The sequence below is a fragment of the Dreissena polymorpha genome, chromosome 1 (assembly GCF_020536995.1).
Source record: "Dreissena polymorpha isolate Duluth1 chromosome 1, UMN_Dpol_1.0, whole genome shotgun sequence".
Lineage (NCBI taxonomy): Eukaryota > Metazoa > Mollusca > Bivalvia > Myida > Dreissenidae > Dreissena > Dreissena polymorpha.
This window is the reverse complement of record NC_068355.1, coordinates 158,013,717-158,036,178: the sequence shown is the minus strand read 5'-3', so window position 1 is coordinate 158,036,178 and position 22,462 is coordinate 158,013,717. Positions and strand designations below refer to the sequence as shown.

Genomic DNA, 22,462 nt, shown 5'->3' with positions numbered 1-22,462 from the left:
ATGGATGGAATGTCAAGGTAACAATTGAAAGCACATATTAACCATAAATCAATTAATAAAAATGTGTGAAACTGTCCGAAATTTAATCCCGACCGATATAAATAAATGCATACATTCATTGCAAGCACAGGAGGGAATCCCGTCTACTTTCCATAATATTGTTTTATATTTTTGTTCTGTTAAAAAAATATCGTTATTCATACACCGTGTCGGCGTGTGGTTAATTTGTGTGGTGCCAATACAATTGATCACATTGAACAGAACTCACAGTAGGTTTGTTAAGACACTGTAACGTTTTTCAGGTATGTTTTATCATGTTATCTAACAAATACAGATATGAACCACGGTTTTGATTGGCTATTCTTATGGTTAAACGACAGCACGAGAAACTTGTGTTGACCGATGACGTCATAAAAACGTCAAATATTTTTACCGACAAATATTTTTACCGAGTAAGATATTTAGTTACGAATTTGTGACCAAGTGAATCAAGATTAACATTAGCATATACTATTAGACGATGAAATCAAACATTTTGGTCGTAATGTCGGGACAATAAATCATGAAAATATAGCAAAAAGATTAGTGCATCGATATTTTGCATGAAGTTAACGGCGACTGATTCGAATGCGCGCCATCTTGCTAGCGGAAACAAAACAATCGGACAATTTAGGAAAGCAGTGGAAACTCAAGAGAATAGTACAATAGTAAATAAGGTTATTATCAACTGCATATCTTTGTTCGTAAAAATCATTTTCTATATATTTTAAACAGACTCAAATTTCAAAATGATTTTTTAAACGGTACCATTTATGTTGACACTTCGTTATTTTGTTTGTTGTTATTTTTTTATCAGTTAGCCAATATATTCTCAGTATTATGTTTATTTTAACTGTTTAGACCGATGATTTTTGTTGGGTTTAGAATCATGTGTGTAAGTATGTAACAGTATATGAGTATTTTTTTTATAACTTTTCGTGTTTTTTTGTCAAATTTTCAAAATATTTCATTATCCTATTATGTAGTTGCAATAATCCAACTCCCAGCTATTGACCCTCCGGGTCTGTACGTATGTACTCATTAAAGCTCAGAGCATTCAAGAAGAACTATCCTATTATGTTGTCAACAAAAGGTATTGTTGTTATTATGAAGGAGATTTAATATAGTAAAATTAATATCTGAGCTCTAGATTTTTAATCTGTTTAGTTTACGCCAAATTATTTCAAGATGGTCTTGTACACTCAGAATTATGTTACCTTTGTGCTCCACAATATTCCTTAATTATTCTGATCGGTCTGTCCATTCCCGCCTGACTGACAGAGTAATTAGACCACTTCAAATAACCAACTTGAAATGTACTAGAGCTAGTGTATTAGAATTTATGTGTGATATTTTGCAAGAATTAATTATTATTTTTATTTTCAATTTGATACCTAGTATTAATTTACATCACAAGAAGATGTTATTTACACTTTGTTTACATGTGTCGTCTTCAAAATCTTTGCGTTGGTTGTATATTAGCTGTTTCAATCAGCCCGCAAAGGTGTCGTATGTCTTTCACAAAGACACATTGTATCTCTCATAGAAACAGTAAAAAATGTCCAATCAGCCATGTCAAACACACACTTTTTTTACAAAAATCTGGACAAAAGCTTGACATAAGATTGCACAAATCCTATATTTGACCATTTCATAAGACTGTAGTTGGATAAAATCTTGATAAATATTGATATAAAAGTATGATAATTTTGTAAAATTGTATTATAAATGTGAACAGAATTGTGATCATTTCATGTAGCTTAAGAAAACTGAGAACATCTTTAAAGAATGGTGAGGTTTTATGATTGTCTTTTGTCAGTCATAGTTGTCCTTTGTGCGTCATCAAGGTTTACCTTGGGAACACTCTAGAAGCCAAATTAAAGGCCCAATCTTGATAAAGCTTGGTCAGAATATTATTACCAGTTATATCTATATGTAGATTTATAAACCTATAGTCAGGTGGAATGAAAAACAAGGTCAATAGGATAAATTAAAGAAAAAGCTTGTGAATGACCTTGACTTGAGGCCACATTTTTTCCCAATCTTTATGAAAAAGAGTGAAACATCGTTTCTAGGATATCTCAGCCCAGTTCAAAATTCGTTGACATGATGTCAAAACTAGGTCACCAATGACCAGATCTATGAAAAAAAAGCTTTTAATTACACTGTAGAAGTCACATTTATTGTCCTTAGGGGGACTTTCAATATATGGATGTGGAAAAGATTGTTAACTTTCTTGAAGTCATATTTATTACCAACTCCATTCCAGAGCCTTGCTATTTAACTATTCAGTGGACCATGTGACGGTGTGCAGGATCATGTTCCTACAATGGTGCTTGAGGTTTGTTTAGCTGAACAGACGGACACTCACTTGAAGTGCATGACCCAGGTAAGACCTAGCTATTGTGGCTTTGGTTTAAGTTCAAACATCAAAAGAAACAGGTTCTTCCCCAACTCCACCCATGTCTGTGTCTGAATATGTTTGGTGTTTGTTTTTTTTTACATATTTGAACATTTGATCACAACGTTCATAGTAAGCGTTTTGATCCCTAGCTTTTGTGCACTGTGGATTGTGGGCAGTGCTTTGTCATCATTTCCCTTGTTAACACTCTAGAGGCCACATTGATTACCAATTAATCGTCATGAAACTTGGTCAGAACATTGGATCCAACAAAATATTGGTTGAGTTTGAAACTGGGTCACATGAGGTCAAAAACTAAGTCAAATTGAAGAGAAGGCTTGTTTAAAACACTCTAGAGGTCACATTGTAAATCTAATTTTTATGTAACTTGGTCAGAACAGTTGTTCAAATGAAATCTTGGCTGAGTTTGATAATGGTTTCAGTCAGTAGAATAACAATTTAAAATTGCTACCAGGGAGTGGAGCAGTTTTCATTGTATCTATGACTATAATGAAACCTTGATTACAATCTAGGAGTCACATTTTTAGTTGTATCCTCATGAAATTTGTTCAGAACGTTTGTTCTGATGATATCTGGCCTTAGATAAAAAACTTCCAGTCCGTAGAAAACATTGCTGTCAGGCGGCATGGCCATGGCTGTCTTTCATTACATGGCAGTATTGAAACCCAGTTATCGCTCTTGAAGTCACATTTTTTGCATGAATTTTCTTGAACCTTGCTCAGAATGTTTATTTGAATGATAATTTACTTGAGTTCAGAAAAGTTTTTTCTTTATTGAAAAATATGGCTGCCCCAAGGTAAATTAGTTTAGCTTGTAATTTGGGCTGAAGTACAACATTTTAACACAGGTTGAAGTTGCCTCCTACTGAAGATGATTACCACCATTAAAGAAATACTTTGAAAGTGTAAAAGTGTGGATGTTTTTGTTGATGGTGATGGTTAATGATAATGATTGTGAAGGTGATGGTGTTGATGATGGTTATGATGGTGATGATGATACTGGTGATGGATTCAGAAGCATGAACAAAATCCCAAATTCCTGAAAATTATGTTTGGTGTTACTTAATGTTATATTTATTTTTTGCACAAAAGCAGATAGTGGTTAACCTGGTAAAACAACAATGCTGTTTTATATGAATCTTATTTGACCTTTGATCTCTATACATGGTATGTCAGTAGCTGTAATTTGAATAAAAAGAGCATAACTTACCTGTTGAACCTTGTATAGACATCCTTTTTCACAGCAGAAACAACCTGATACTGGCTAACTGAGTTATCTCTCATACGTTCTTTGTTGAAAATATTTTCAATTTTCAAAAATGTGCCATAATAATGTGTCTGGATATGATATACTTGTCTTATGTTTCATTAAAAAAGTTAAATCTGTTGAAGTCCACCCACTCTTGATTTATTTTATTCCCTTGGCTTCAGGTGAATGCGTTTGAGCCGTTATGCCTTTTGTTTATATACTAGTTCTTGTTATACAAAATTAATGCATATGGATATGGCAATATCTGGTTATAATCATGTATGTATTCTTGATTTTCAGCGTCAGTTGGAAGAGCTCATTCCAAAGTTGGTTTCCAAGGCCACTGGTTGTGCCACGCCCAGATTTGGGGTACCCAATGACAAACCTGTCTGGTGGCCGAAATCTCTAGAATGGACTAGTCCAGGGGACCTTGTGGATCTATATCAGGTATGGTTGATTTGGTACTTTAAACTTTTGACAAAATTCTTATTCAGGTTTTTTTTCTCCACTTTTTGGGAAGATAGCCCACGGCTTTGGAATCGGGAATTTTATCGGCATTTTCATGAAATTGGGAAATAAATTCATTAGCCTTTTTTTTCACACAAAAAGTCCACTGATTAGGGAAATACTAAATTTGATATAACTCTTTATAATCATTCAAATTAAAAGAACAAAATCATATAATACTTTGTTTAATGTCAGGGGTTTTTCCTCACTTCATTGGGAAGAGGCCCTAGCCTATGGATTTTGGGAAGAAATTGCTCATTTTGGGAAGAATTCTCGCTAAAATTACTGCTTTGGGAAATGAAAAAGCTGGTGTTAGTTAGCATTTTTGGGAAAACTGCACAATTTTAAAGAAATTTCCAATTGGGAAGGGGCCCTAATAGGCCCCTGTTATATAAGGCTGAAAACCCCTGGATGTAATTGAATTAAAATTGAGATAAAATACGCATTAAAACAATTCTTAAAAAAAAAAAAAAAAAAAAATTTGTGAAATTGGGAATTTTTTTCCACATTTTGGGAAAAAAGTATATTTTTTGGGATTGGGAACATAGCCGATTTTGGGCTATAAAATCGGGCCAAAAAAAACCTGATTATTTCTCAGTGACTGAAAACATGGTGACATAGAAAAAAAGTTTTGTACTTATTTTGAAGTGTCTGAAAAGTAAGTGATAAAAAAAAAATTATAATGCATGTCCTCATTTAATACATCGTGATGCATTATTGTTTGTTTGTCAGTCTGTAAGTTGTTATGTTGCAGTTAATAATAATTGTGTGATACATTTTAAAACAGATGTTACTTACGTATAACTTAACCTTTTTATCTTCAGTTTTTTATATAATTTATTTTGCAAAAGTTTTTAACTTAGAGGGAACTTTACCTGTATTGCTCCAGCATTTGTTAACAATAGAAGAGTATGTTACATTTTTGCTATTCTAGGACCCGTGTGAAAAGCTGCGTGAGATTGTACGCAGTTGTTACTGTTACATGGAGCAGGACAGCCTCTTTCGACCCCGTGAACTCTCACCACTCAGTGGTGACCTCATACATATTGTAAGTTTGAATATTTAAATTCAGTCTACACAATATTTCTTGAATAAAAGGCCATTTAAAATAGAAGTTGTTTTTGTCAAATCTGTCATCATTGCAGCCGCCTTAAAAGTATACTACTGATCAAAAGGTCTAGTTATCTTTTAATTATTTCCCAACATCTAATTTACTGACCAGTCAGCAGCGAATTGGTACCTGAATTTTTCACTAGAAATTATTACATGTTTTCAGGAATTTCACAGCTTTTTCTGAACTTTATATTGCTCACATAAAATGATTACTGCAGTGGATTCCTAATGGCTCGCAGGCACAGTTACCTTCGAGGAAACTTTTAGCTGAACAGATTTCAAGAATGTTAACTGATCATGAAACCCATTAATCTGTCTGTCTAGTTAAGACATCTTCATGCAGAGATTATTCAGACAACTATTCTGTTTATGACCAGACATTGAACATTTGTTCAAGTTGTGCTTTTGGTGATCTATTGCCAATATTTCATGTTTCAATACTCTAGGAGCCACAATCATTGCCCAATCTTCATGAAACTTGGTCAGAACAGTTGTCCCAACTACATCTCAGCTGAGTTCATAACTTGATCAAGTGGGGTCAAAAACTGGATATCTAGGTCAAATCAAAGAAAAAGCTTGTGAATACTCTTTAGACCACAATTATTGCCCAATCTTCATGACACTTCATAAGCTTTTTAACACTCTAGAAGTCACGTTTTTTTGCACAATCTCCATGAAACTTTGATCTGAATATTTGTTGTAATGATTTCTCAGTAAAGAGAAATATGGTTACAGTCAGTTGAAAAACATGAGGTGTTCAGTTTCCAGGTAGTGATTTGAACCGACAATTGATGGACTTACTATTGGGGTGGGAATGACTGACTGTTCGCAATGAAGTGGCTTGGCACGTTGCTTGGGACCTGCTCTTGATTCTGGAGCATTATTTGGTCTTTGGGACATACATGCTTAGTTTTGTTTGCCGGCTGTAGAGTGAACCATGCCTATTTTGCCCATTCTTGCCTTCTTGGGGGGAGAGGAGGTTCCTAAATATACACTTTGCAAGGGCTGATTTGCTATTGGGTTTGTGCTTTTTGATTGCAAAGACCTGCAATATATTTTTGATGTTTTCTTTGGGCTGAGTTGTTGAGAAAGCGTTCCCAGATAGAGCCTGTCCTTTTATTGATTTTTATAGAGGGATGGATATTTGTGGTAGGGTAGGTCTGCTTTGTTTTATCAATTTCCTCAATGTAATTAGCTCCACTGACCAGAGGCCAATGGGGCTAATGTCATTGTCCTGTGTCCGTCATTCGTGCGTCCGTGCGTGCGTTAACTTTTTCCTTAAACATCTTCTCCTAAACTACAAGTCCAATTCTGATAAAACTTCTCACAAATGTTCCTGGGGTGAACCTCTTTCAAATTTGTTCAAATTATGCCCCTGGGGTCAAGTTTGACCCCGCCCCGGGGGTCAATAATTTGAACATATGCTTATATAAAGCTTATTTTGTGCAAACTTTAAAAATCTTCCTGTCCATAACCATTGGGCCTAGTGCTACCACATTTGATATGTAGTTGCATTTAATAGTTCTCTACTTTGTTTGTTCAAATTATGCCCCGGGAGTCACAAAAATGAACATATGCTTATATAAAGCCTATTTTGTGCAAACTTTAAAAATCTTTTTGTCCATAACCGTAGGACCTAGGGCTACCAAATTCGGTATGTATTGACATCTAATAGATTTCTACTTAGGTTGTTCAAATTATGCCCCTGGGGTCAAATTTGACCCTGCCCCGGGGGTCACAAAAATGAACATACGCTTAAATAAGGCCTATTTTGTGCAAACTTTAAAATCTTGTCCATAACAGTATGGCATAGGGCTACCAAATTTGGTATGTAGTGACATCTAATAGTCCTCTACCAAGTTTGTTCAAATTAAGCCCCTGGGATCAAATTTGACCGTTCCCCAGGAGTCACAAAATTGAACATATGCTTATATTGGGCCTATTTTGTGCAAACTTTAAAAATCTTCTTGTCCATAACCATTCGGCTTATTTCTAACAAATTTGGTATGTATTTAAATCTTAAAGTTCTCTACCAAGTTTTTTAGCTCGCCTGATTGCTCAGGTGAGCTTTTGTGATCGGTCTTTGTCCGTCGTATATCCGTCCGTCGTCCACATTTGGTTTGTAAACACTCTAGAGGCCACATTTCTCGTCTGATCTTCATGAAACTTGGTCAGAAGATGTGTCCCAATAATATCTCGATCGAGTTCGAAACTGTGCTGGGTCAAAAACTAGGTCACTAGGTCAAAAAAAAGAAAAACCTTGTAAACACTGTAGAATTCACATTTCATGCCCAATCTTCATGTAACTTTTCAAAATGTTTGTCTTAATGATATGTTGGTTGAGTTCAAAAGTGGATCCGGTCCGTTGAAAAACATGGCCCCCAGTGGGTGGGGCAGTTTTCCTTATTTGGCTATAGAGAAACCTTGTAAACACTCTAGAGGCCACATTTCTTGTCCGATCAACATGAAACTTGGTCAGAAGATTTATCCCAATGATACCTCGATCGAGTTTGAAACTGGGTCATGCTGGGTCAAAAACTAGGTCACTAGGTCAAAAAAAAGAAAAACCTTATAAACACTGTAGAAGTCACATTTCATGCCCAATCTTCATGTAACTTTGTCAAAACGTTTGTCTTAATGATATGTTGGTTGAGTTAAAGAGTGGTTCCGGTCCGTTTAAAAACATGGCCACCAGTGGATGGTGCAGTTTTCCTTATTTGGCTATAGAGAAACCTTGTAAACACTCTAGAGGCCACATTTCTTGTCTGATCTTCATGAAACTTAGTCAGAAGATTTATCCCAATGATACCTCGATCGAGTTCGAAACTGGGTCATGCTGAGTCAAAAACTAGGTCACTAGGTCAAAAAAAATAAAAACCTTGTAAACACTGTAGATTTCATGCCCAATCTTCATGTAACTTTGTCAAAATGTTTGTCTTAATGATATGTTGGTTGAGTTCAAAAAGGTGAGCGAACTAGGGCCATCTTGGCCCTCTTGTTCAAATTATGCCCCTGGGGTCAAATTTGACCCTGCCCGGGGGGTCACAAAAATGAACATATGCAGCTTTTTTTTGCTTAAATAAGGCCTATTTTGTGCAAACTTTAAAAATCTTCTTGTTCATAATTATAGAGCCTAGGGCTACTTAATTTGGTATGTAGTGACATCTAATAGTCTTCTACCAAATTTGTTCAAATTATTCCCCTGGGCTCAAATTTGACCCTGCCCTGGGGGTCATAAAACATAACATGTGCTTATATAAAGCCTTTTTTGTGCAAACTTTAAAAATCTTCCTGTCCATAACCATTGGGCCAAGGGCTACCAAATTTGGTATGTAGTGACATCTTAGTAGTTCTCTACCAAGTTTGTTCAAATTATGCTCCTGGGGCCAAATTTATCCCTTGAAGGCTTCCATTAAAAAGTTGTTCAAGAAAATTTGATTCGTCAAAAAACATGGCCATAGGAAGTCGTAGTACTTTGCATGTTTATGTGTTTTGCTATTTATTCATTATGGGATGAATAAACTAAAAGTTTATCAAAATACACTTGGAATAACTTTTTAATTATAAGAGATAAATGCATACATGTCGAGCGTGAAAGGTAGACCAACATGTTAACTATCCATAAATGTTAACCCTTTACCAAATGACACATTTTGGACTGCCCAAAATTGAAAGAGTTTGCAGACGAGAAATAATATGGTAAAGGACTATTTATAAATTGGCTGGGTGGGGTAGAAATCATTGTGATAAAAGGAGAAATTGCTCATCATGAGCAATTTCTCCTTTTTGAAACCAGAAGTCCTGTTTTCAAAACGAAAACAAACTCTTATTCAGAAAGAATTATGGTCTATTGGAACGTCACATGGAAAAAGTAAAGGAAAGTTAGGTCAAGCTAATTGTTTTGTCATGATATCTCTTTAAACCCTCACGCCATATTCAAGAAGTGTTGCCATGATCGCAACATCTTGATGAATTATAATTCAATTTTTTGTCTCATAAACATTTACTTTGTTTAACAAACAACCTCTACAAAGTTATCATTCCTACTGCCTTTCGGCACCTCATGAACCTGAAAAACTCGTAACTTTATGTTTCCTCAGGCAAATATCTTCTTTGTACAATAAACAATTTCTTCACCACGTTAACAATCCTGCTACACTCACTAATGCCTCAAGAATGAAGTAAAGTACAGGTGATCTACGTCATTGGGTATTTTGCATATGTCATGAACTATATAAGTAACAGAAACTTTGAAACCTACAAACACTTTTTGGAATTTTGGAAAAAGATTCATGATTGAATGAAGGAACTTTCATTAATCTTGTAGAACATGCATATTTTTTATCTTAAGCATCTAAAAATATGTGAAATAGAAAGAACGACAATACCTTTTGGAGCATTAAATGTACCTACGTTATAAGCAAAGTACCTGTGCGACAATTCCCAGGCTTTTTAGTGTGATTAGTTATTACCGTAGTAACATTTTCCATGTATAAAAACGCTCACCCTTCCAACTTTAAGCGCCCAGTGGGACGAGGGATAGAAAGAGAAAGTCATATGCTTGAGTTCATTTCAACCCATGTGCATTGCACGCTTTTTTCGCATAAAAAAACTGGAGCGATACAGGGCCATCATGGCCCTCTTGTTTGTACACAGAACAACATCACTTATATGTGTTGAGTTTCCATATAACCCAAATAAATGAATGAGATTTTAAGCAAAGAGAAATTCAAGACAAATAAGTGATATCCAAGCATTGCAAGTATACTGTACATTCAAATTACCCGCGTTATTCTTGATTCCTTATTCTTATGTTCACTAAAACTTGATTACAAATGACTTTAATAGATATTGGCATTCCTTTACTTATCTTTATGATACACACATATCAGTGCAACTTTTACAGGTGGATGACGAAGAGATGTGTAACGCAGACGTGGATAGTAAATCTAGCTTCCCTGGTCAAGTATGTACAGTGTTCAGTGACCATTGTTTGAAGCAATGTTACTTTTTCACTTCTCATCATGCTATGTTTTATTACACCACTTTCAGAGAGAAAGTAGGTTCAAAAACATGTAGATTTGCCCTTCTTTGTGTGTCCCTTCATCAAAAAGTATAATATGGTTGTCCCTTTGTCACTCACCATAGCCAATATGCTCAGTGTGAGCTCTTAATGGTGTTTAGACAATCATGTTTAACATTTTTCTTCAAACTGCATCCCTTTTTTTATGGTGAACCAGATTTTCATAATATGCATTATATAACTTTAACAATTACATCTATTATACCCCATATTTTCAATTAATTTTATCGACTGATTTATTTTTATGCCCTAGGTAGGGTGGCATTTATATACTGTAGCAGTTGAACTGTCCGTCAGTTCGTCAGTCTGTCCGTCCGTCTGAAAACTTTAACATTGCCCATAACTTTTGCAATATTGAAGATAGCAACTTGATATTTGGCATGCATGTGTATCTCATGGCGCTGCACATTTTGAGTGGTGAAAGGTCAAGGTCATCCCTCAAGGTTAAAGGTCAAATATATGGCTTCAAAGCGGCGCAGTAGGGGGCATTGTGTTTCTGACATACACATCTCTTGTTTGAATAGAAATTTGATATTTTTGAAGTAGCAAAAATCTAATTTTTAGAATATTTAAAAGGTTGTCTTTTGAAGACTTCTTATCAGAGCTCCAGATAAGGATTTGTGAAATTAGTAACGGTACTGCCACTGGCACAAAGAAAAGGAGTAACGCTTAAACTCAATTAGTACCTGTACTACCATATCCAAAAATACAGGTAGTACTCTACTACCCGTGTTCTTGGATATTGAAGGGTGTATAACTGACTTTACAAAAACATTTGCAGCAATTATAATAAATATATGTAGCTTCATAAACAGTTACTGTATTAGGTTTACCATTCTGAATTATGATGCAAATACAACTACACATTACAACTAATGACTGATACTATTTCTTCATTTTTCATGACAAGAAAACACAAGCCAACTAGTAAGCTAAGTAAATGAACACTTATTTCACTGTCTCATTCGTTTCTCATCATGTTTTCTAACGTTTTAAGCCACCGATGCAATCAAATCGTTTAATATCGGGGCGACAATGTCTTTTTCTGGGTTTACATATTTAATGTCAGGATGGTTAGACGACACCGTATGTAGCCATTATATGACAACAAAGTGTTGTTTTGAACCGCTTTCGGTTAAGCCGGCATTCCATTGCGCGCAGACATATTGTTTTTGACAGATTTACAAGTTACAGGAAATCACGCGACAGAATAGACAAAAATATATGAACCCAGTCTACAACTTTTCGGTAATTTAAATTAACGAAAAGCGTTGTTAGGTTAGGGACCAATAAAATAAATCACACCGTGCTGACGCAGACGTATTGGTACGGCCAGATTGTTTTCGTTAATGCGTAAAATGGATATTAATGCCGTTATTGTACATCCAGTTTATAAAAATAAATGCGTAAATCTTCATGAAAAAGGCGTATTTACGGCTGTACGGCCCTTATCTGGAGCTCTGTTCTTATTTGTTATAGTGATTTTAATTATAATACAGAGTTTCTCATTATTTTTAGGCCGAGCCTAGTTCTAAATGCAGTCTTCATGTGACACAAGACTCAAGCCAGAGTGGGGCAGGTACCCTAGACACTGCTGATATACAGTCACAATTCATTGACTCAAGAAAAAGACATGCTACATCAGGCGTTAAAAGTGGTACAAACATAAAACAGTCTGTGTTAGCCCCCACCAAGTCTAATATGGAAATGATTGGCGTTGGCAGTGTCGGAGCTAAATCATCAGAATCTATGAAAGCTAAGGATACTTTTCGACCAATGATTGTCAGTGTAAAATCTGTGAGAGAATCTACCAGTGGCTTAGCAAAGCATATCAATGTGGAAGATAATCCATACCAGTTAAATGTTGAGGAGATTATTGATAAAGTTGCAGCCTCGCACCCTGACTCTGAAGCTTTAAGTCATGCTGGTGAAATATCGGCAGAAGTGATTTCTCAGATTGATCTCCAGATCGCCAAGTCTTTAAAAGAGGCATTTCGATTCACGGATAATTCAAATCTTTTTCTGCCAAATTCTGATGTTCCAAAAAGTTCCTCAATATCGGTTTTTAAGACCAAAACACCAAATATTCTTAAACGTAACCAGGTAACTTTCCCACATTCCAAACTGGACACTGATGACACCAAGTCATTCAGTGATTCAGAAGTTCTCACTACAGAATTCTGTAAAAGGACGGAAAATGTGGAGAAAAAGGGGAGATCTTTTGTCTGGAGAACTGAACCAGGGGTTGTTGAAAAGTTGCTTAAAGCTGGACAATCCCCATCTAAAGTAGACTGCAAACCTAAAGAGTCATCAATATCTAAACCAGTCAGCAAACCTCATGAGCCGTCAATATCTAAACCAGTCAGCAAACCTCATGAGCTGTCAATATCTAAACCAGTCAGCAAACCTTGTGAGCCAAATGAAAAGAAGTCTGCAGCTACCGGTGATTGTAGGACAGTTGAACCTGGCAGTAAAGCTACAGCAAAAGAAGATAAATTGGATGGTATTGTATGTTTTCATTGTGTTGCTTTGGATGCAGTCATGCAGAGGCTAGCAGATGTTAACAAGAATTTCTCTCCTGATAATATTCAGAAGTTTGATTATTATCCACTGCCGAATGAGGACAGATATAGAATTGTCGTTGTCTGTTCGCTTGTCTGTCAGTCCACCTGCCATGATGTCCATCCCTCAGTCTGTCTGTCTGTGTTTCACAAATTATGTAGGCCTATATCTCAGAAACTATATAAAATGTCAACATGAAACTTCATGGGTGTAAACTTATTTATGAAAAGAAGTGCCATGCTCAGAAACCATAACCCTTAAATTTAAGAGTTATTGCCCTTTGTTGTGTTTGTATGATACTACTTTTTAAGGGCTATTTCTCGAATACAATGCAAGATTTCAACATGAAATTTCATGGGTGTATAGTTATCAGTGAGGAGAAGTGCCATGCTCAAGAACCATAACCCTACGCTTTCTTAAATAAGAGTACTTGCCCTTTGTTGTTTTTGTGTGATGTAACTTATCGGGGCCATATCTCAGATATGATACAATATATCAGCATGAAACTTCATTGGTTTATAGATTTCAATTATGACAAGTGCAATTCCAAAGAACCATAAACATTCATATTCTTAAATAAGAGTTATTGCCCTTTGTTAATTTATTATAATGTAACTGTTTAGGGCTATATCTCAGATATGTGCTACATTATTTCAACATAAAATTTCAAGGGTGTTACTGTAGAGATATCAATAAGGAAAAGTGTCATGCAAAGGAAACATGACCCTACACTTTCTTAAATAAGAGTTATTGCTCTTTGTTGTTTTCATATGATGTAACTTTTCAGGGCCATATCTCAGATATGATACAAGATTTTAATATGAAACTTAATGGGTGTATAGATATCAATCCGGAGAAGTGCCATGCAGGCACAAGAACAATAACCCTACACTTTCTTAAATAAGATCTATTTCCCAAAGGCAGAGGAATATACAATTGGGCTTGTCTGTCCATCTGTCACAAATCATTCAAGGGCTATATCTCAGAAACTATATAAGATATCAACAAGCAACTTTATAGGTGTATAGATATCAATGAGGAGAAGTGCCATGCACAAGAACCATAACCCTACACTTTCTTAAATAAGAGTTTGCCCTTTGGTTTTTTATGTATGATGAATTTTTTCAAGGCTATATCTCAGATAGATACCATGCAAGATTTCAACATGAAACTTCATGAGTGTATTGATATTAACTTTTCAGGGTTACACATGTATATCTCAGATATGATATAACATTTCAACATGAAACTTCATGGGTGTGTAGAAATCAATGCAAAGAAGTGTCATGCTCGGGAACCATAATCCTGGACTTTTTTTAATAAGAGTTTTTGCCCTTTGATGTTTTTGTATGATGTAACTTTTCAAGGCTAAATCTCAGATACGCTTCAAGATTTCAACATGAAACTTCATGGGTGTGTAAATATCAGTTAGGAGAATTGCAATTCATAAAAAAAATTGCCCTACACTTAATTATTATCCCCGCCGAAAAAAAAAATTGGAGGGGATATAGTACATGTAATAGTCTCGGTTTGTCTATGCGTCCGTCTTTCCGTCCGAAACTTTGTCCAGAGCAACTCAAAATCTATTGAACGGATTTACTTTTAACTTAGAATATAAACAGATGGCAACTAGGAGAAGTGCAGTGACCGAGAACCATAATTCTATCTAGCTTTGTTTTTGAATTATCTCCCTTTATATAACTTCAAAGTAAATTTTTGTCCGGAGCATAACTCTGAATCTACTGAAGGGATTTACTTGAAACTTGAAATATAAACAGATGGAAAGTAGGAGAAGTGCAGTGACCAAGAATCATTACTCTATCTACCTTTGTTTTTGAATAATCTCCCTTTATTTAATTTCAAAGTAAATTTTTGTCCGGAGCATAACACTAAATCTACTGAAGGGATTAACTTGAAACTTGAAATATAAACTGATGGAAAGTAGGAGAAGTGCAGTGACCAAGAACCATAACTCTATCTACCTTTGTTTTTGAATAATCTCCCTTTAATTAATTTCAAAGTAAATTTTTGTCCGGAGCATAACACTAAATCTACTGAAGGGATTTACTTGAAACTTGAAATATTAACAGATGGCAAGTAGGAGAAGTGCAGTGACTAAAGAACCATAACTCTTTATACCTTTGTTTTTGAATTTTCTCCCTTTACTGTATTTAATTTCAAAGTAAATTTTTGTCCGGAGCATAACTCTAAATCTACAAAAGGGATTTACTTGAAACAAGAAATATAAACAGATGGCAACTACATGTAGGAGAAATGCAGGGAACCTGAACCATAACTCTTTCGGCTGTAGTTTTTGAAATATAATTTTTTTTATTTTAAATGATATTTAATTTAATTTCATAGCAGATATGTTAGCTTTTCAATTTTTAAGATCTCCCTTTGTCTAATTTTACAATAATACTATTATATAACTAATTGTTCCTTGAAATATAAATAGATGACACAGGTGGCATGTTTTACAAATATTATTCTACTCTCTAAAACAAAAAGCAAACATATTGCGGCGGGGATTTGGCACTACTGTGACAAGGTCTTGTTACCTTTTAATTAGTACCCTACACTTAATGATTCTACTGTATATCAAGGGATTTGCATCGATCCATAAACACAGTTTATTTGGTGGGGATATCAATTTAATGAATTTGCTCTTTTTATGTACAATTTTTTTCGGGGCTAATTCTCAGTTACTATACAAGTTTTCAACATGAAACTTCATAGGTGTATAGTTATTAATGAGGAGAAGTGCCATGCTCAAGATTAATGACCTTTTGCTGTCTTGTAAGAGTTATTGCCTTTTATTTCTTTTTAGTTCTGCACCCATTGATTACCGAAATTTATTTGGCTTGGGATATTAATTTTATGAATTTGCTTGTTCTGATATGGAGCTCAAATGTGTAAAACAGTATGAAAAAAGATAAAAAATAAAATAATAAAATTATGTGCCATTATGTTTTACCATTTGGTCAGAGTATTTAATGTGCAATTCAGTTTATTATCCCCCTCCAGAGGTGGACAGATATAGTTTTGGCGTTGTCAGTCTTTCAGACCATCCGTCTGTCTGTCACTTTTAAGGGCTTTACATGTATCTCAGAAACAATATAAGATTTCAACATGAAACTTCATAGGTGTATAAATATTAATAAGGAGAAGGCAGGGGATATCAATTCAACGAATTTGCTAGTTGGTTAGTAATTCTATTACAGAAGTAATTCATAATTAATTATACTTCACCATTCAATACCTTGAAAACAAAAGTATGCAAGAAACTGTGTGAGCTTGCTATCATACTCATATCTGGACTCTTAAGAATTAAATAAATGAGCCACGCTCTGTGAAAAGGGGGTTAAATGCATGCTCCTAAAGTGTCAGCAGTGACGACATTTTCTGCCTAAATTGGATGTTTGCTAAGAAGAGACTTTCTTAAAACAAAAAATATCATAAAAGGGGAAAGTATCCTCCCTGATTAGCCTGTTCGGACGGCACAGTCTAATCTGGGACAACACTTTACGCACATGCATTTAACTCCCCCTTTTCATAGAACATGGCTCAAATCTTAGCAGCTTGACTTAGTACCTTTTAACATATTTACATAATCATTTCAGATGAGGTTGTTTGGATTTGTTTCATCTGCGCCAAAAGTTTTCCTGATCAGTCTGAATTAATGATTCACCAAGAGGCATGTGAGGAAGAGACCGACCTTAACCTTGATGCACCTTTACCTAACCTGACAGCAGCGTGTTCTGCCAAGGGATCCACCAGTTCTGCCGAGGTATCAAATAATAGACCCAGAGATTCACCAAATCTAATGAAACAGTCTTCTTCACAACCTGTGCCCACCTTACTCAGGAAAGTTGGCTCGAGTCTGAAGTCATTGCCTTTAGGATTGCCTCAGAAAGCTCAATTAGTTCGTAGGCCAAGAAGGATCGTAGATGTTTATGTGCCCCCAATGAGGGACGTGTACTTTGAATGTTTGGGACTGCTTCAGACGCCAAAATTGGAAGAGATCAATAAATCACCCAGGAAGGGTGTAACTGAAGAAGACTGTTCCATCATTGACTTGACGGCAGAGGATGATTCAGACAAGCTTGCTGTACCGACAACGCCGCGAACTCGATCTCTGATGTCGCAGCTTAGTTGGGATGGAAGTGCTAGGAAAAGACAACTAAGTTTTTCTCAGTCTGTTGCTACACCACCGAGAGATAAGAAACGTAAAAGAAATGACTCAGATGATCAGTCGTCTGATGAGAATGATTCAGATGACGATAAACAAACTGTGAGAAAAGCACCTTCAAAGTCTGCTATCCTTGGAATACCTCTGACATCACCGTTAGGCCAAAGGCTTAAAAAGCACTGGACATTTGATTGCAAAGTATTGGTTGTGAACAACCCTGAGGAGTATTGTAAAACAAATGCCTTTGATCTCCACTTGCAGGAATGGCATGAGAAGAACTACATGGTGGAAAAGTTGAGGAATCGACCCCCACCAACATGTACGTTCAAGTTCACAAAGAAATACTTGAATAAATGGTTTCACTCTTACAAGTTCAATAAAGCTGATAAGCGGGAGTTCAACAAGATTCTAGCAACTGGCCTTGAGCTTTTGAGTAGACTGCGTCTGAAGAACATGACTCCGTGTAAGGTTGTTCTGGCCAGATTAACCAAAAAGGAGATAAAATTCTGGGTAAACCCAAGAATCCGACGAAGTGTGTCTGAGAATCTAACAAAACCAAAACCAATCCCCAGGATAACGTCAGTGGCACAGTTGGTTCGGTACGGAATGAACAGAAATTTGGTTCCAATGGGCCAGTCATTCCATCCAGCAAACAGTGTGTCAATGTTTCGACATCAGATGTACCCCCGTGGCATGCCTACCCCTCAACTCCTTGTTCGGTCTGTCCCAATGAATGGCCAACCCATGCGGCTGCAGGTGTTGCAGTTGCAGAATTCTCACAGTCCAGGCCAGTTCTTTCCCCTGCATAATATCCCTGTGCCACAACCTGTAGTTCAAACACATGCCCAAAAACGAAAGCAGGTTTTCAGCAATGTTCGACAGGATGATATGGTGATTTGTTTATCATCCGATGAGGAGGACGGAGAAGTTGCAACTAAACCTGAGCCAGCATGTGTGACATGCACAACTTCAAGAATGTTGTGTGACATTCACAGAAAAAGGAAAATTGGACCAGCCAGTTATATGGCCTCATGCAATGAACAAATAAAAGCAAGTGCAAGGAATATAATGCAGTCCAAGCCATTGCACTCGGCTATCTTATCTGCCCCGGGCATAAAAGCCAGTGATGAGACAATTGTTGCTGGTGCTGTCAATCTAGACCATCTTGCTGCTCAGGACTGTACTTCTCACGATCAAACTGTAAACACGACATTGTCTGCAGTTGACAATCAGCTGAAAACCTCAGAAAGTCTTGGCATGGAAGTAACAGACGAGACAGACAAGGCTTCGAAAGACAAAATTTCCAGCGACGAAGATATGGACTTTGAAGTTATTTGCATTGATTCAGATGAAGAGGATTAAAAATTAAATGTTCCAGATTGTGTTGAAATCATTATTAACATATTTAAAATTAGCTTGGACTAGTCAAAAATTACATCACTGAATGAGCATTATGTAATAATCTGGAAAAAACTATTGTGCTTAAAAATAGGAATGTTATAGTATTCTCCAATGTGGTTTAAGAATTCAATATGGTTACTGTGCAATTGTTCTTATACATTAAATTATAATTTATAAGGATAAATATTCAGAATTTATAAGATTGCTTAGCCATGTCACATACATGAATATATTTCTTTATCGAAGCAACTGACTCATTGATTAAGAAATTCTACAATTCCTGTTTTCACATCTTGAATTTCAATGAAATGTTTAAACTAGGGACGGGAATGAACAATAAAATGATAATGGAATACCCATTTTCAATGTTTGAATATAGTTGAATATTTGATTTTTTAATCTAAGTTTCAAATCTCAAACTCACAAATGTCCAGAACTATGTTTCGTTCCTGATTCCACAAATACCACTGTAAATCATATATTACATCATTGTGGCTTGTCACTTTTTACATTTCATTTCATAAGGTATATGATATTTCCAGTAAACAAAATATATTTGATTATTAATTGAGTAACTAAATTCTGATGAGAATCTCATGGATTTAATTTATGGCTGTTAAAACTATTTGCTATTGGCCTCTGTTGTCTTAATTGTAAGACTAAACTGTGTATAGGATTTAAATATTTTTGGACAAAGATGAAACCAGGTGTTCTTACACCTTTTGCACTTGAAACCTTTTTTCAAAGTTTCTTTTCTTTAATATTGAATATTTGAATCTTAACTTTGTACTGGAATATTTAGTTTTTTTGAATATTTGTTCCCATTCCTAGTTTTATTTCAAATATCATCCCCTGCCAAAGGCGAAGGGATATAGTGTTTGTGTTGTGCGTCTCTGACAAGCTTTTCAATGCTATATCTCAGAAACTATGTAAGATTTTAACATGCAACTTCATGGTTGTATAGATAACAATAAATAGAAGTGCCATGCATAAGAACCATAACCCAACACTTTTTTTTTTAATAAGAGTTATTACCCTTTTTAGCTCATAAACTCACCTTAGCAAAATGTGATCATGGTGACCTTTTGTGCTGGCCTTATGTCTGTCATGTGGTGTCGCATTTGCCTTATTAACATGAGGCCAATCAAGAGGCCACATTTATTGTCGGATCTTTATGAAACTTGGTCAGGAGATTTGTCCTAATGATAGCTTTGACGAGTTCATAAATGGTTCCTGTTGGTTGAAAAACATGGCCACCAAGGGGCGGGTCATTTACTTTATATGGCTATAGTAAAACAATGTTAACACTCTAGAGGCTTTTTATTGTTCAACCTTGATGAAACTTTATAAGAAGATTTGTCCCAATGATTCCTTGTATGGCTATAGTAAAACCCTGTTAACTCTCTAGAAGTCACATTTGTGGTACAATTTTAATGAAAATTGGTCAGAACATTTCTTCCAATTATAGCTTGGCTGAGTTAAGGAAAGGTAATGAATTTTAGCTCGTCTATTTTTTGAAAAAAAAATATGAGCTATTGTCATCACCTTGGCGTAGGCGTCTGCGTCCGGTTAAGTTTTGCGTTTAGGCCCACTTTTCTCATAAAGTATAAATGCAATTGCATTCAAACTTGGTACACTCACTTACTATCATAAGGGGACTGGACAGGCAAAGTGAGATAACTCTGGCATGCATTTTGACAGAATTATGTGCCCTTTTTATACTTAGAAAATTGAAAATTTTGGTTAAGTTTTGTGTTTAGGTCCATTTTATTACTTAAGTATCAAAGCTATTGCTTTCATACTTGCAACACTTACTAACTATCATAAGGGGACTGTGCAGGCAAAGTTATGACAGAATTATTTGCCCATTTTAGCTTGACTATTATATTTGTAATATATATAGTGGAGCTATCCTACTCACCCCGGCGTCGGCGTGACCGTCTGCGTTAGCGTGTCTGCGGTAGAGTGCAAGTTTTCGTACTACCCCGAATATTTTCTTTGTCCCTTGAAATATTGCTTTCATATTTTGCATACTTGTTTACCAACATGACCCCAACCTATAAACAATAGCAGACAACTCTATCAAGCATTTTGTCATAATTATTGCCCCTTTTCCACTTGGAATTTGCAGCAAATGTTAAAGTTTGCGTACTACTCCAACTATTTTCAATGTCCCTTGACATATTGCTTTCATATTTTGCATACTTGTTTACCAACATGACCCCAACCTATAAACAATAGCAGACAACTCTATCAAGCATTTTGTCATAATTATTGCCCCTTTTTCACTTAGAATATGCAGCAAATGTTAAAGTTTGCATACTACCCCAACATTTTTCAATGTCCCTTGACATATTGCTTTCATATTTTGCATACTTGTTTACCAACATGACCCCAACCTATAAACAATAGCAGACAACTCTATCAAGCATTTTTATATGGCCCCTTTTCCACTTAGAATATGCAGCAAATGTTAAAGTTTGCGTGCTACCCCAACTATTTTCAATGTCCCTTGACATATTGCTTTCATATTTTGCATACTTATTTACCAACATCCTCCCAACCTATTAACAAGATCAGACAACTCTATCAAGCATTTTTCATAATTATTGCCCCTTTTATACTTATAATATGCGTATTATTGATAAATCTATCTTAAACTTTGCGTACTACCCCAAATATTTCCTATATCCTTTGACATATTGCTTTCATATGTTGCATACTTGTTTACCAACATGACCCTGACCTATAAACAAGAGCAGACCACTGCAGGCTTTTTCCGCTCCGTTTTGGGAAAACGCCACACTGGAATTTGGGAATTTCGCGTCGTGAAAACCCCCATTTTGGGAAAAAAATTAATTCGCCAAATTGGCTCAATTGGAAAAATTATCGCATGTAAATTATTTAAAACAGTGTTTTTATTCACAGCCAAGCCGTTAACTGGTAAATAAAGACTATTTTGATAACCTTATATTAAAATTTACGACATATTTATGAACATGTGGTTAGTGCAGTTTTTAATCTGAATGTGGGGAAAAGGCTTGGCCTTCGTGTGAGGTGAAAAAAATCGCGGGAAGCGCCGATTTTGAGAAAAAAAAGGAAAGTCTTAAATAATCATTAACATATTTTACAGTTCTTAAAACAAATTCAAGGCAACAGATAATTTAATTATGCAATACTTTCCTATTTTCTACACCAGATCAGGTCACCTATATATTAAAGGGTGAAAAAAAAAATTTTTTTAATTGGGAATTTTTTTTCAATTGGGAAAAAAACAACCAGATTTGCATTGGGAATGGGCCGAAGTTCGACCCGTGGCATAGGGCGGAAAAAGCCTGCACTGTATCAAGCATTTTGACATAATTATGGCCCCTTTTACACTTAGATTAATTGAACTTTTGCTTCAATTGCCATAACTTCTTTATAATTACTTTGGACAAAACAACCTTACCTGAATGCCACAATGGATCCAACCAAACAATACCCCACCGCCCTACCCAAGAATCCCTCCCCCCCCCCCCTAATTGTTTTTTTAAACATCATCAAATAAAGTTACTACACCCCACATTATACCCCCTCTCACCCCCCCCCCCCCTTACCCCCCCCCCATTTTTGTTTTTTTTAAACATCTAATAAATTACCCCCCCCCCCCCCCCCCAAAAAAAAAAAAAATATTAATTTGTTTTACCTTTTTTTTATTTTTTAAACCTCGTCTTATAAATGACCACACCCCACATTATACCCTCTCAACCCCCCCCCCCCCCCCCCCCCCCCTCCCCCCCAAAAAAAAAATTTTTTTTTTTTTCGTTTTTGAAAGATCGTCTATATATTATTGAATATGAACAATTTCCCCATGATGGCTTATGTTATACTGTCAAGCACTCGAATAGTCGAG

At 35.8% G+C, this 22,462-nt stretch overlaps 1 protein-coding gene across 1 annotated transcript; it reads left to right on the top strand.

The window, feature by feature from the left end:
- The first annotated feature begins 577 nt into the window (after nucleotides 1–577).
- On the top strand, nucleotides 578–21,330 carry LOC127857591 (uncharacterized). Its single transcript, XM_052394070.1, has 7 exons — nucleotides 578–716; nucleotides 2,309–2,428; nucleotides 4,010–4,156; nucleotides 5,151–5,264; nucleotides 10,236–10,295; nucleotides 11,931–12,915; nucleotides 16,598–21,330. The coding sequence occupies exons 2-7, from the start codon at nucleotides 2,369–2,371 to the stop codon at nucleotides 18,526–18,528; spliced, it is 3,297 nt and encodes a 1,098-aa protein (XP_052250030.1). The 5' UTR covers nucleotides 578–716; nucleotides 2,309–2,368; the 3' UTR covers nucleotides 18,529–21,330.
- Nucleotides 21,331–22,462: the final 1,132 nt, after the last annotated feature.